The sequence below is a fragment of the Melanotaenia boesemani genome, chromosome 21 (assembly GCF_017639745.1).
Source record: "Melanotaenia boesemani isolate fMelBoe1 chromosome 21, fMelBoe1.pri, whole genome shotgun sequence".
NCBI lineage: Eukaryota > Metazoa > Chordata > Actinopteri > Atheriniformes > Melanotaeniidae > Melanotaenia > Melanotaenia boesemani.
Genome location: NC_055702.1, coordinates 18,232,233 through 18,246,995, shown reverse-complemented (window position 1 = coordinate 18,246,995; position 14,763 = coordinate 18,232,233). Strand labels below are relative to the sequence as shown.

The following is a 14,763-nucleotide window of genomic DNA, read 5'->3' as shown; positions in this document are numbered from 1 at the left end:
TTCACAACATCACTGTAGTTGAGCTATAAGTCACCAGATAGTAGCTCTGCTCTTCTCTGGACTGCACTGACCCCTAGTGGATGTTTCTAAATAATACAAGTAGATATCACACATGCTGAGATACTACAGATTATTGGACACCTGATAAAACATTAGACATTTTACAATTATGACTGGTGCATCTAAAATTGCAGTTGTGAAACATAATATTTAGGTTTTGTGTGTTGCGTCGTGTGATGGATGTAAGTTGTTGAGTTATCTCTGTGGAGGTTCACATGCAGCCCTGCCCTGGGTGCAGCTGCTCTGAAAAATCTACCCTGAGGTATTTTCCGCGTTCCCTACCAGCACCTCCCTGTCTGGACTGACTCCTGCCCCCAAAAAGACTCTTTCATCCTCATCAGAGCTTCTGTTAGCCAATTCTGTCACTGTTAAGGTTTATTAGCAGCAGTAATGGAAGAAGTGGCAGAGCAAAAAAGTTTTTCTGAAGTTATTAATCAGATATTACAAGAAGCGCCAGCTGCCAGGAAGAATCTTGTTGATAACCACAGCAACCTCTTCCGAGTGGCAGAGTACTGCGAAAACAATTACCTCCAGGTGAGTACAACATCACGACATGTTCAAGTCACTTTGAGCAATGAAACGTATTTATAGCGTGGTTTAATTTCTGTATTCATGTTAAATGGCACCGCAGGCAGAGGATCAAACCAAAGCTGTTGAGGAAACTAAAGCTTTGGTTACTCAGGCTTTAGCCAGTGTGACCTACCAGATCAACAGTGTGGCCCGCACCACACTCAAGCTGCTGGACTCTCAGGCCATGCAGATCCGGGAGATGGAGTCCTCCGTCAAACTGCTGTCACTGGTAAAGAAAACACACTTCACACACCTGAGAAAGCCAAACAGCGGCGGACATTAATACGTGAAATTAGGTCTTAACAGGGAACACGCTCCTTTTTTATGAGTCAGAAAAAAAATGACAAAAATAGGGTGAATGCAAATGAAGTGAGTTGAAAAGGAAAGAAGAAAAATAGATTTAAATATTCGAGATAACTAATTTACTAAAAGGCAGTTAGATTAAAGCAAAGGCAATGTTTTAACATTTACCCAGTGATGCGCTGAATAGTTATAAACCTCAACAGAAAAATGGAAATATCTTTAACAAATAAATAGTAATGGAGATGATTAATTGATGTATGCGATTTTTTAAATATAAATTCCAGTCGGCTTTTTCATCATTAATTAGATATTTTATTTAGCCTATTTAAAATTGGAAATGTGTTGCTAATTCACCGCTCCCACATTAAGTTATGCAGTTTGCTCCATTTTAATTGCTTTTGTAAAATGTCTTCACATTTTTTATACTCTATTGTCTGTTACGTACCATCATAAATTTTTACTGATTGGACTAAATAATGGTAATAATAATAAATATAATAGTACTACTATTATTATTAATAATAATAATACTCATAATAAGCAAGGTATCTAGAAACCCACTGTTTTACCAAAGCATTTTTTTTAACAGATGGAATATTATTTTCACATATAACTTCACTCATTAACATGAAAAACGTTTCCTTATCGTCTGCTTGCAATGTTGTTAGTCTCATAGCATATCTGCTTAACTCTGCTCTCCTAGCACTGCTGATTCACTGTGCACCATTCAATATAAAACCTTAAAATATGATGTTGTGCTGTTGATGTATTGGTGTGCTGTTGGTTTGATTGATGTAAGAACTGAGCTAAATAAATACATGGTGATTTAAGTTGCTACTTCAAATTAGAAAGAGTGGCAACAATGACAATATTTAAATAAAGAAAAGAAAAAAAGATTGGATTTGTACTTTGCAACCTTTGTCTCTTCAGCTTCATTTAATTTTTGAACATATAGTATAGGGAACATTCAGTTTAGCATTTTAATAATAAAAATAGAATCTTTATTATCATTGCAAATTGCTATACAACAAAATCTTTAACACAAATCCTATAAATGGCAGCATATTTTTATTGAAATGGTCTAATAACTAAATATCTAAAAGTCTAAAAAAATATATTACATTTGTAAGGCATAAATGGCATTAGTTATCTTTTGTGTAGTCTTGATAATCCGCTGCAGGTGCCTTCCTCTCTTCTGAGGTGCAGCTGGAGAACCACAGTGCACCCATAACTCAGGACATTTTCAGTGGTGGGCTGGTAGAAGTTGCTCAGGAGTTTCTGTGAGAGCCCAGTTTTTCTGAGGATCTAAAAAAACTGAGGAAGAGAGGAGAGTCTCTGCTGGGCCTTCTCACCCCACCCAGTTACCAATTCCATGTCAACACTCTTATGTATACTTCAAGCTACAAACACGATCTTTTTCCATCATCAGGATAGATAGAAAGATAGAAAACATAGACACCAAGATGAAGCAAATGGCTGTAATAGTCATAATAATCTTGAGGCTGTTTCTCTAATGGTGACAGTCTGGATTAGTTGTTGGTGGATTTCACATCTACCATGCTATCTTTTATTTATTTATTTGCTAATGATTCTGGACATTATCTGTTGTGTTAGAGGCTGTAATGACAAAATAATAAGTATCTCCCAATAGTAAAGAATCCTTTTAAAAAAATTCCTGGATCCAGGTGGTGATCCCGATCACCTCCAAAGTGTGATCACTTGTTCCTTATTCCATGTGTGACATTTCCTGAAAATGTAATCAAAATCTGTCCTTAACTTTTTGAATTATTTTTGCTAACAGACAGACAGACCAACACTACTGAAAACATAACCTCTGCCTTGGCGGAGGTAATAATAATTCACCATACATGTTTTCAGTGTCTGATCAGGTGCCTCAAATCCAAAAAAGTAGACCCTGCCTCTAGAAAAACTTAACATAAAGTTTACTTTATTGTACAGCAAACTTTAAAGAAGTTTAAGTGTAGTACTATAGTGCTGACAAAGGTTTCCCATAGTAACAGTGCCATCTGAGGGATTGGAGATCACAAGTGTCTAAATTTGACTTGTAAGTCAAATGTTGATCATATTGAATTTTAAACTAAGGGGGGAAAAAAGACCGGACACACCAAAAAATTATGATCTGCACAAAATGGAAAATTTCAGCATCAGCTTTCACATTTGTCCAAATAAACTGCTAAGATAGAAACAGGTTTTAATCAAAGACCAGATGGATGACTTTGCTCAAAATGTTGACCTTTTACTGTACACGAAAAACGGAATAAAAACTGCATTACTGCTAAATCATATTATGTGAACAAGGTGATCTTTTGTATTGTTCGTTGCGCTTTGGTCCAGGCTGCAGCTATCCACTTTGAGAAGGTAGGCAGGAGGGAGATCGGTGCCTTCACTACTCCCAAAAACAAGACTTGCTCCAATCTCATCATCCCACCGACGTCAGGCAAGGAACCAGAGAAAGCTTACTCAAGAGAACCAATATCATATTCCATCTTGGACTCCATTGGACATTGTTTTCAGGTAAAGTGGATTCTAAATTGGGGGCACACTGAGAGCAGAGTTTGACTACAGACACATAAGATTTCTCATTAGTTTGAAGCTGGGAAGAGAAATACATTCAGTCTCTGTGGTCAGGTCACAGTTTCATGTGGGGGAGATGTGCTGTATTCTTCTTTTTTTCACCCTCAGCCATTTTTTTCCTCCACAGGTCCCCGAGCAACAGCCCAGCAAGAAGACAGGGACCATGCAGAGCATAAAGATCACCAGAGAAACCCCAGCGTATGTAGATTCATTGCCTGTTTTATACTGCATAGAATTTGCATTTAAATTTAATTTTTTTTATTGTTTTTTGTTTTCAGTTCCAGTTTTGGCATCGCTGTCCCTCTCCCTTCAGTCCCCACCTTGCCCACCGTACCCACAGACAGCAGCCTGCTTCCTCCACCTCTTCCTGCCAATTTGGACCCCAAGCTGCCTTCTCCTCCTCCTTCAGGCAACAGTGGCCTCCCTCCTCCCCCGACTTTTCCATCACCCATAGATTTCCCCCCACCTTCCCCTCCACCAGTCATCAGTCCTTACAGCAACTTCCTGCCTCCTTTTCCACCACCCTTTGCAGCTATGGGTTCTGCTGGTCCTCCTCCACCTCCTCTTCAATCAGGAACTGCACCTCCTCCTCCTCCTCCTCCTCCTCCTCCAGCTGCCCCCACCATGTCCTCTGGCACTGTGCCACCTCCTCCTCCACCACCACCACCTCCACCAATTGTCAGTCTTAACAGCAACTACCCGCCTCCTCCTCCACCATCCTTTGCAGCTGGAGGTGCTGCTGGTCCTCCTCCACCTCCTCTTCGATCAGGAACTGCACCTCCTCCTCCTCCTCCTCCTCCACCACCCTTTGCAGCTGGGGGTGCTGCTGGTCCTCCTCCACCTCCTCTTCACTCAGGAACTGCACCTCCTCCCCCTCCTCCTCCTCCTCCAGCTGCCCCCACCGGCTCCTCTGGCACTGTGCCACCTCCTCCTCCACCACCACCACCTCCACCAATTGTCAATCTTAACAGCAACTACCCACCTCCTCCTCCACCACCCTTTGCAGCTGGGGGTGCTGCTGGTCTTCCTCCACCTCCTATTCGATCAGGAACTGCACCTCCTCCTCCTCCTCCCCCCCCCCCCTCCTCCTCCTCCTCCAGCTGCCCCCACCAGGTCCTCTGGCACTATGCCACCACCACCTCCACCCTTTTTCTAGATATGTTAGATGTATAAATCTGTAAATTGTAATCAGGCATTCTGGATCCTGTTGTGAGATCAACGTGTAAAACGTGGAGCACGAGGGAGGCGTCACTCCCTGGCCAGTCATGATGGTGACAGAAAGAATTGAGAATTGCAGTGTCTCCTTTTTTTTTTTTTTTTACTCTGAACAGTTTCATCTGTATTTAATGGCAGACCGTCGACTGTGAGCCTGAAATGAGAATTTTCTGGGAGAGAAAACCCTCCTTCAACATCAATTGTGTCAGTGAAGAAAGCTGCTGGAGAAATTCTTCCAACAAGTCTCAACAACACCTTCGCTGCATTCCTAAAAGAACAAGTTGAAACAGAGATTCTTATCTTACTGTCAGCTTCTATTCTTTTTCCCTGTAAAGTGATTTTTTGTCTTGATTAAGTTATTTAAATGAACATGAATCAGCATGTGGTAGGAGGAGCTTTAGAGGTTTTTGACACCACTGTCTTCAACCTTCTTTAAGATCTGTGACTTTAAAAAAAGTCACTGAGGTTGTAAACTGTTGCAAGTCAACACATTACTTAACACACACTACACACACTGTAAGCTACATTTTCAGCATGGAAAATATCAGATTATACTGTGGCAGCTTATTTAAACTTGTTATTTTCTTTTAAGGAAAGCCAGTCCGATCAAATGAGACATGTTGCATGTTTTCATGTAAAATAAAGAGGAAGTGTTCTGCTGTGACCGGTTTCTACTTTTACTTTTATTGATCCAAATTCTAGTGTTTATACTTAACCTCCCTAAATGAACCACAAACACACAAAGAAGCTTTAACTTTGGATCATGTTGCTTTTACAGTAGCACGCAGGTACAATTCCTTGAGTTCTGAACTTAAGAAACAAATACTTTCAAATCTCTGTAGTTCACCATTTTTATTTGATCGTCTCCATTTTATCTTTAGCTACAAAAATTACAAATACGTTTTGCGAAATGTTTATACATAAATCTATCCAACAGCTTAAAGCACAGCTGAAAGGATTAGTTAATGAACTGATTATTCAGCCTATAGATAGGTGGCTGCTGTTTTGATGTAGTTAAATGCAGCAGCATTTGTAACTAATTTAATATTTTTAAATCAGCTGATTTATGGAGAAAATAAGCATTATTTTTTGTTTTTAAAAAAAAGTAAATTCACATTCTTCCACCAATGGATGATTCATTCTGATCTGATGGACACAAAGAGTACTTTTACATAAAATAAACCTTACTTACGTACTTTTATGGTGTGCTATCTTTACGTAAGAAAAGGATGTAAATGCCACACAGCTCTGTGTTGACGTCCTGTTAATGTTGGTTTATTCCAGGATATTTAGTCAGGAGATAACAAGTGACCTTTGAACTTTCCAAGAGTAAAAGTATTGCAAAAGTGATCATTAAATTGAGTGGCAGCCATTGCTAGGCTTTAAAACGAGATCGGTCTCTTTTTATTTTCTCTACTGATCAGGGCATGTCGTCTTTTTTTGTAATTTACTCAGATGCTAAAAAAAAGTGCCATGGTTTATTGTCCCACATTTGAGTAAGTATTTGCTGTTTTCAGCATGTTAAGATTCGTTCGAGTTGGTGTATGCTAGATTTCACTCATGCTGCACATGTGACTGAGCTGTCTTTTGTTTCAGGATTCCCATGTTGTGCTTGTGTGTCATTCTGTGGATATATTGCTGCCATCTTGTAAGAAAAAACAGAACAGAGAGCAGGTCCTGCAGACCCAACACTTCTTCATCTGTGTATATCATTCCTATATATGAAGAGGAGGAGCAGGGGGATGAGGAAGACATATGTGAAGCATATGAACCTTATTACAGAGAACCTTCTGTGTACAATTCAAGAAATATCAGTCCACCTCCTTCATATATGGTATGGCACTGCATCTCATTAACCTTCCTCAATTTGAGTGTTTAATTATTAAAAGATTAACCTTGTAAACTTATAAATGCCATAATCACCAACCAAACTGTGCAATATGAGTTCTTTGTAGATCAGTGTCTCCTTTTGTAAAGCTTGAACCACCGTCCTACCCCAACCCACCCCCATCATACTCGGATCCTCCATAACTTTCAAATGACATCTCAAGATGCAATTGTGTGTTAGTTTTCTAAGCTGAATGTATGGGAAATTTTACATTGTGAGCATATAGAAATATTAATTAAGCCAGGAAAAAATGTATCCATAAAATGACATAAACTGTAAGTATACATCTTTTGAAATGTTATTGTTATTTCACAACTTAAAGCAAGAGTTTGACCTTTATTTAAGTCAGTGCAAAGCTACATTTCCCTTAGTCCATCTTTGTCATCATTAAGAACAAATGTGGGATATATCCATCAGTTTGTGTGATGTGATGATTAATCTTTATGTTTCTCATTGTAAATGTAACTGTATGTACACTAAATATGTTTTGATACATAGACACGTATGTTTGATAAAAAAAAGCAAAGTAAGATATATTTTAAACAAAGATAATTTATACCTAGTGGATGATTGCAGATAAGAGCACATTTTTAAATGAACGTAAACAGTTTTGCTTTTTTAAAACACTCAGTAAGTAGTTCAGATCAAATATCTGATAATTATTATTATTATTGTTATTATTATTAGACCATAAAATCCCTAAATCTTTCATTTACAACAGTGTTTGGGTCCTTTGCTTTGACTTTTCAAATTGTGGTGAGCTACATCCTGTTTCTGTCTTTAAGTTCACTATAATTCACCTGTGGCAAATTGCACTAAAATCCTGATGTAGATTTATAAATATATAACCCCATCAAGTGACCAAAAACTGAAGAGGTCACATACTTATGAAGCAGCTGTATACTGTAAATAAACAGTATTACAGCTATTTAATACCAGATCCAAGAAGTGCTGATGTTGATGGTTTGCTACAGTAAATATTGATTGAAATAAATCTCAGAATGATTATTTTCCACATACACCAGAAGTATGAAAGACCGAACGCACCCATCTCTGTGTATCTATTTCTTTAAGCATGTATACGATGCTGTAAAAGCTCTTAACATTGCACTTCCCTTGGTGACACATTGTCCTTTGGCAGCAACCCACAAGTTAGGACAGTTTCTGCTTTAAAATAAAGGTAAGAAACCACCTCTCTGTTACATTATGATTACAGTCCAGTTATCATTCTTTAGTTATTTAAACGTCAAACTCAAAGGTGTTCTGTTTATTTTTGCTTTTGGTTGTAATGAGCAACAGATTTATAGGATGAAGGTCCACTTCAAGGTGTTAAAACAGAAAACAGCATAAAACCATTTTGCTGATTCTTCATTCTGCTCTATATGCTGCTAACAAGCTTATCAAATATTTCCTTTTGTTCATGACTGGATACTGTTTAAAAATTCTTTATTAATATGAGTGAAATGTCATAAGGTTACTATAGGTCATAGCCTTTTAATGGGACAGTTTTATGTCACGTTGTTTCATATGTTGTGCTGTAAGTGTGTTGTGCTGACATGTACTGACGTTAGATTTTAGGAGGTAATACAGATTATCCCTACTGTAAATTGCACATATCTATTACAATGTCAATGAAACTCTTCATTTCAAATGATATTTATTTAAAGCAGCAGAGTAACAGAAACTCTTCTGCTGCTGTATATGTCAATAAAGTTTTATTTTATTTCACAGTAATGTCAGCTGATTGGTATAACTCAAGCAATGACTACAGTGGTGGCAATTTTTCAATATATGTAAGTTATTTAAGTTAAGTCAAGAAATAATCTCTGCATACTGGAAGTTGATTTGCTATTCTAAATAAGTTTCAAAATGTGTTCCTAGATTGCCACTCCTGATGATATCCATCGCTGTCGTATTCCTGTGTTTCTATTGTCATTTGAAAAAGAAAAGAGGGGCGTACGATGTCACCATACAGATGCAAGTGAATACAATTTCTTGGTCCGAAGATCAGCCAGAAGTGGATTCACATTATGATATATTCCCTCCACGTTACAGCACCATTGAACACCCACCACCGTACTCACTGGTGTGTGAGCAATTTTCACTTCAATAAGGTTACCAGACACATGTAGACAGGTTTGGCTCTCAGACTGTATGCTCTGGAACATATTTTACATCTTTTAGAAAAAGATAAAGGAACTCACTTTCAAGTGAGAAAAGGTATTATCAGAAAAATTTAATGACATGATAAGAGTAGGCTATTCATCTCACACGAAGGGTTTTCGATTGGATTAACTAATTTACTGTAGTAAAACAGATTGTCTTAAGTACCATAATGGATCAAGACTGCTTAACTGCTGTCAGATAAATTTGTGAGGTAAAAATCACAATTTCCTCTTAAATGCAGAGAAATGTGAAGCAGAAATGAACATAAATGCAAAATACTTAAAGTACAAGAACCTTCACAGCCACAGAATCTGAATGCACTTATTCAGTTACGGATAGCAGTGGTATTTTTTTCAACTTCAGTTTAACTTTTTAACATATAACCAGAATGTTATTAGTTAACCTAATTTTTAGATTTCATAGCTAGGCATTCTTGTGATGCTAGGCTAGCTGTTTACATTGCTTGAGCTAAGCTAGCATTAAATAACTGAGGCCAAACACCAACTAAACCTGTACACTACAGGACAACAAAAAAAGTAATTAATATTTAATAATTAGTAACTTAAGAATGTATAGATTGATGAGTTTAAAACATGACAAAATCATGGAAACTTGTCCAAGTATAAGCAGGTGTGTCCACACTAAGCATTTTTCATTGGCGCTGTTAGGTCAGTAATGTTGGCCTCCAAGCACATTTTTACATTCAGTATGTTTGATGCATTTTCTATAAAAAAAAAAAAACATTGTTCAACCATTGTTCAACTTTGTCTTCATGCAGTTTGATCCCAGGCTGACGAATGTTTGGCCAGGTGGTGCGGCGCCTGACTACGAGATGTATCCGATAACCTTGCCTCTGGCACTTCATTACTGGACGCCTTTGGCAGACTCCCAACTGCTGACCCCCCCATCCTCACCTTTCAGCCACAACCAACCAAACCCACAGAGGCCACACGGAGGGTCCATCAGCTAAACTCTTTAACCGTCAACAAAATCACCATGTACTGTTTCCTGTGTTTTTAAAATAGTGTTCTTTTTATTATTTAACATATCGCAACTTAAAATGAACTTAATGGTTAAAATTAAACAATATTTTGAACAATTAAAATTTTAATACATTTTTATATGAAGATTAAAACTATAACGTCGTTGTCCAACTGCATGTACACACCAGCAGAATTATCAAAGCACCAAGTGTTTCTCTGTTATACTATACACTCTTTATTACAATACAGTACTTACAAGTGGAAAGGAAGATTAAATAAGTACTAAAGAAGTTGCCAATTTTTTTTCATTTTCTTTTTCCAAGTACTAACATGTACAATGATAGAGTGAGACGTTCCATGATGAAAAAATAGTGTTTCCTTGGCTTTTTGAACCATGTTAAGGCAAAGCAGGAATTAGAAGCCACTGGTAAACTGTTTTACTGCTTGTACATCAAAATAACAAAAAAGGTTCTTCCATTTTCTGTCCAACTGGTGATCTTAGGTAATATATTTTCCCTTCATTATGCAATGCATACTCTGGTCTAGGCTACTTATTTAGGTATTTTTCTAGATCTTTTTTCTAGGGTTAAAATGTTTTCAGTGCTACAAATAAAACTCATCCTTCAGTTGGATCCTCTTACTGTCCAACAAACTGGAGCATTTCCAGCACAGGATGGAAATTGCTCATTGTAATAAACATTAGAAAAAATAAAACCAACTGAGACTGCAAGATTAATGCAATATGTCTGAAGAGAGACGTCTCTTCACTCCTCACTTTCTGAAACTGAGTCTGTCAGTACATGTATTGCATGTGTATTCAAGATAATCTATTGCTGTTCAGTTTTAAAATGAAAGAACACACAAGTTTAAGCACAATTCTGAACACATACAAACATACCATATGATCAAATGGCAAAATATTGAGTATTCAATACAAATATAACATTTGGTATCTTTCCTCAATCTGTCCTAGTGATCCAATGTAAACATTACACTACATAAAGTATTTAAGATTTGTAAAGGCTAGAAATCTCCCACAAAAACCTCCAACTGAGCACTTTTACTTGGAAAACATATGCATTACTCTATGTCCACATTTATAATGCCCACACACGCTATTGCACTACACCTCGTAACCAACTCTAAATCCTTCTCAACAAACATCAATAGAATTATTCCAGGTCTAACAAATAAAATACATCTTGACATTGGGCTCAACAGAAGAACACTAAGTTTGTACAAAAATGCTCTACATGAGGCTGGTCATTTGCACTGATTCATGATGCTCAGCTCCCATCACCACCAGCTGCATGGAAGCAGCCCTCCTCTGATGCCACCAATGAGAAATCGTCCTCCAACTTGTGGCTCCGGCATTTTGCGAGGAAGCTTGCTGGCCACGTTTAAAACACCCAGCTGACAGGCACCCACTGATGCTCCGTTGACAGTTTCTCCAGTGCCAGCCGTAGACTTCGGAAAGCCGCTTCTAGGCCGTCGTTTACGATGCAGATGTCAAAATAATGTCCATACGCTCTCTTAATGCGCTCACTCTCATCCACCGTCCTCTTTAGCTCAGAGTCCTGTGAGGAGATTATCAGGAAAAGGGGTAGAATTTTTAGACTTTTAAGAACCAGTGAAAGAAGCGGGTAATTACAGATACAGAAGAGTAAATAATTGAATTTGTTCACAAGTGAAACCAGTCAATTATAGTGCTTTGAAACCCTAATATAAAAAAGATTAAACATCTATGTCTAATAAGTAATCATTCAGTTAAAAAATAACTATGAAGTATATAATAAATAAATTATAATATGTATTAAATCTCCACCAAATTTTATTAGAACATAATTAAATCCTTATTTTGTACCTTAATGTCACTGCCCACTTCCAGTTGTAGGATGAACAAGTAGGCATACTCACCATTAACTGTTTGGTGACTACGCCAGACTCTATTGCTGACCTATTCATAGCTTTGAGGACTTCGAAATCTGGGGCTTCAATGAACACAACATAGGGCAGGAATTCAGACGTCCGCAGGACTTTCAGAGCCTTTGAAAGAAATTGGGCAGAATGAGGATCATCACATACACTGCACAGCAAGCAACTACAATAAAAATAATTAAAATGTAACAGCAGCATTTTCATCTGACTTTGTTTAATGTGAGTAAAGAGGGTTAGCTAAGTATTTCCAGCTGATCATTAAGAGATCCATTAGGATAAATTTTGTGGATGTGCTTAGACTGAGAACACATTAGTAAAGATGAGCTGTGGATAATGTGCATAAAATTATATTCTTTAGTCATTTGCTTCAGAAAACATGATACAGAAGGAACAAGAAATGAAGACAGAGAGGAGATAAGGAAAGGTACCACTGTGCTCTTCCTCTACCTGTGGATTGACATCCAGGATGCAAATCTTCCCTGTTTCTATCACCTCATGGATGGAGTTGATCTTTGTGCCATACAGGTTCCCATCATATTCTCCATGCTCCAAAAAACGGCCATTTTTTATGTCACACTCCATTTCGCTTCGGCTCATGAAGGAGTACATTTGACCATCCCTTTCATCCACTTTTGGTTTTCTGGAAGTGACTGTATTAAAGATAAATACAAACAAAAAGTGAGCCCATAAAAGTCAAATTAAAGCTAATTGTGTCTTGCAACCTGTTTCTTCTATGAGCTCTGTGAAGCCAATAAAAGACAATCTAAAATTGACACTGCAGAGCAATAATGGCCCCAGAAGTGTACATAATGAATGTAAATGTTGCATCTAAATGAGTCAGAAGTTTTAAGACTGGAAACTTATGTAATGTTGCTTTAAAGAGTTGTTTTGTTAAAACAAGGTAAAAATAAAAAGATAAACTGACAAACTAAAGAAACCAAAGTGAAAAACAAAGTAAGAACATTAACTCATCGTGCAATACATTAATTAACTACTGGGGACAAAAAAGCATGTTAAGTGTGTTTCAGTGTTTGTGCGTCTGTCAGTGAAAGGCTGCACTTACATGGGATGGTGGTGCCATATCGCTGGCTATCCGACACCAGCAGCTTATTCTTCAGACTCCGACGACCAACCCCCTGCGCTCCAATCAGAACCAGCGTCTTCCTCCTGAACGGCGGCACTTTGGCAACCTCCTCATAGATCCGCAGCTCATGCCGATCAAACTCTAAGAAACAATAATAAGAAACATTGATAGGATAAGCAACAAAGATCTTCATTTTTTTTTGTTTTTTCCAAAACTCATGCCAAACACTCTGAGACTGATTTACCTGCATTCTTGGTGGTCAAATACATCATCTTTTTTTTCTTCTTACCACCCATTCCTGCACACAAAGGACCTGAGATAGAAAACAACACAACAAACTCAATCAAACCTCCAACGTTCATGCTTACCTCTGCCAGCCACTCCAACACTGTCCCTGTTAAAATGATACACGATCAAGGTGAAAGCTCTGCCAGGCCATAAATGAAGTCTGAGAGGACAATATGGAAATGCTACCACTAGATGGCACTGTACACTCTAATACTGATCAGTAGGTGGCTGCCAGAGAACACCTGCGACCAGGCGATCTGCTGACCGTCTGCTCAATATGGCAAATTATTTGGTCATGAAAACATGAGCTCAGTTGCTTTAAAACCATGATGACAAACAGTAGAAATTTTGTTCTTAACAGCAAGAAACGCTAATGATTAAACATTTCATCTCGTGCATACATCGGATCAGCCATTATCAGAGTTCCCCTTTCAAAAGTACTTATTTGAAACATTTTATTCTAATTATGCTCTCAGCTAAAAAATAATATATGGAAAATGTGCTGGCAGACAGATGTGTCCTTTCCCGACTCCAAGGGCATTACAGTTGGGCTGTCATCATCTTCCTCTCCTCCACAAGTGAAGGGCATGCAGTTCGCTATGACTCACCACCTGTTTTGTTGTTGCTCAGGACTGTGCACCGACCAGATAAATCTAAACACATAAAGCCTCTTTTCACCTCAGGTCTCATAAGTGGAGGGATCATTATTGATCAGGTTATTGTTTACAGAGGTCTTATCACCTCTCCTGAATCAATGCCCCTTCTCAGGGAGGGCAGTTTGTGAATGTTACACCCTGCAGCTTAATAACCAACAGATTGGATCAGGCTGCCCGAGTGCCTTATCCTGATGCTTATTATGAGATCTTCTCAGCATAGAGAGAGAAGCAAACAGGTGAGGTGAGAGGAAGAGGAGCGGCTGGCACCAGATGAATTCCTTGTATGATATGGAGGAGGAACAGATGTTGTCATTGTTGCCGGGCAGTTGGTGCAGGAAGAAGCTCATGCTAAATCTGCATAATGAGAAGTGCTTCTCCGCTCTGCTGCATGCAGCTAAGAGGAATACCTGTGGTAGAAAGCTCCAGATCTCTCTTCACAAACGCTTTCCTCTTCTCCTCAAGGAGCTGGCTTGGAATCAGGCCTGCACTGCCTCCTTCTATGTGACAGGCCTGTGAGGGAAATAGAAGTGATCAAGATTAAAAGGTAAATGGATGAAAATTCACCATTAAGCTTAAATAAGGAAAAAAAAATGCTGAATGTAACTGAATGGTGGCTGAACTGACCTGCCACCAGTTGAGGTCCTCCTGGTTAAAGATCTGCAGGATGTCTCCACTGCTGAAACTAAGGCCGGCCTCCTTGCAGGGAATCAGGTTATCATGTGTTGGGTCGTAATCAAAGTGGCACTTCACAAAAGCCTGAATAAAAGATGCCACAGATGTCAGTGAAACATCCATGTTTGATTGAGTAAATGCACATTTAAAAGAAAAAAAAAACTTTTAAGGCATTGGATGTGGTATGCGTGAACTGTTGAGGATGGAGTGGGGGAGTAAGTGTCTGTTGAAACAGCCTTTTGCACTTAGAGCCTGCTCCATCTCTCAGCTCCCTTTCTCAACATCCCAAGGCTACAGGATTCAACTTGTAAACCAAACCATCTATCCAGACCTCCACTGACAGGA

At 38.5% G+C, this 14,763-nt stretch overlaps 2 protein-coding genes and 1 long non-coding RNA gene across 7 annotated transcripts in view; 2 read left to right on the top strand and 1 right to left on the bottom strand.

Moving 5' to 3' along the window:
- Positions 1-333: 333 nt before the first annotated feature.
- LOC121632183 (formin-like protein 5) lies at positions 334-5,405 on the top strand. Its single transcript, XM_041973425.1, has 5 exons — positions 334-594; positions 692-859; positions 3,289-3,468; positions 3,656-3,726; positions 3,807-5,405. The coding sequence occupies exons 1-5, from the start codon at positions 451-453 to the stop codon at positions 4,699-4,701; spliced, it is 1,458 nt and encodes a 485-aa protein (XP_041829359.1). The 5' UTR covers positions 334-450; the 3' UTR covers positions 4,702-5,405.
- Positions 5,406-5,479: 74 nt separating this feature from the next.
- LOC121632577 lies at positions 5,480-10,054 on the top strand. 3 transcript variants are annotated; one of them, XR_006008926.1, is made up of 6 exons: positions 5,480-6,239; positions 6,340-6,577; positions 6,721-6,975; positions 7,024-8,424; positions 8,513-8,717; positions 9,576-10,054. It is a non-coding gene; the product is annotated as an uncharacterized LOC121632577 (long non-coding RNA). The 3 variants fall into 3 exon arrangements; XR_006008925.1 differs by having other exon boundaries at positions 6,340-6,975; positions 7,024-7,811; positions 8,363-8,424; XR_006008924.1 differs by having other exon boundaries at positions 6,340-6,975.
- A 34-nt stretch (positions 10,055-10,088) lies between these two features.
- mpp2b (membrane palmitoylated protein 2b) overlaps positions 10,089-14,763 on the bottom strand; it is a 36,171-nt gene continuing 31,496 nt past the window's right edge. For 2 of the 3 annotated variants that reach the window (XM_041974186.1, XM_041974184.1), the window contains exons 7-13: positions 14,371-14,502; positions 14,154-14,256; positions 13,047-13,115; positions 12,782-12,943; positions 12,166-12,368; positions 11,698-11,826; positions 10,089-11,357 (exon numbers count right to left, since the gene is read on the bottom strand). In XM_041974186.1, coding sequence (XP_041830120.1) covers positions 11,181-11,357; positions 11,698-11,826; positions 12,166-12,368; positions 12,782-12,943; positions 13,047-13,115; positions 14,154-14,256; positions 14,371-14,502 — 975 coding nt within the window. In that variant the 3' untranslated portion in view covers positions 10,089-11,180. The remainder of the gene's footprint in view (positions 11,358-11,697; positions 11,827-12,165; positions 12,369-12,781; positions 12,944-13,046; positions 13,116-14,153; positions 14,257-14,370; positions 14,503-14,763) is intronic. The other variant, XM_041974185.1, reaches the window with a different exon arrangement.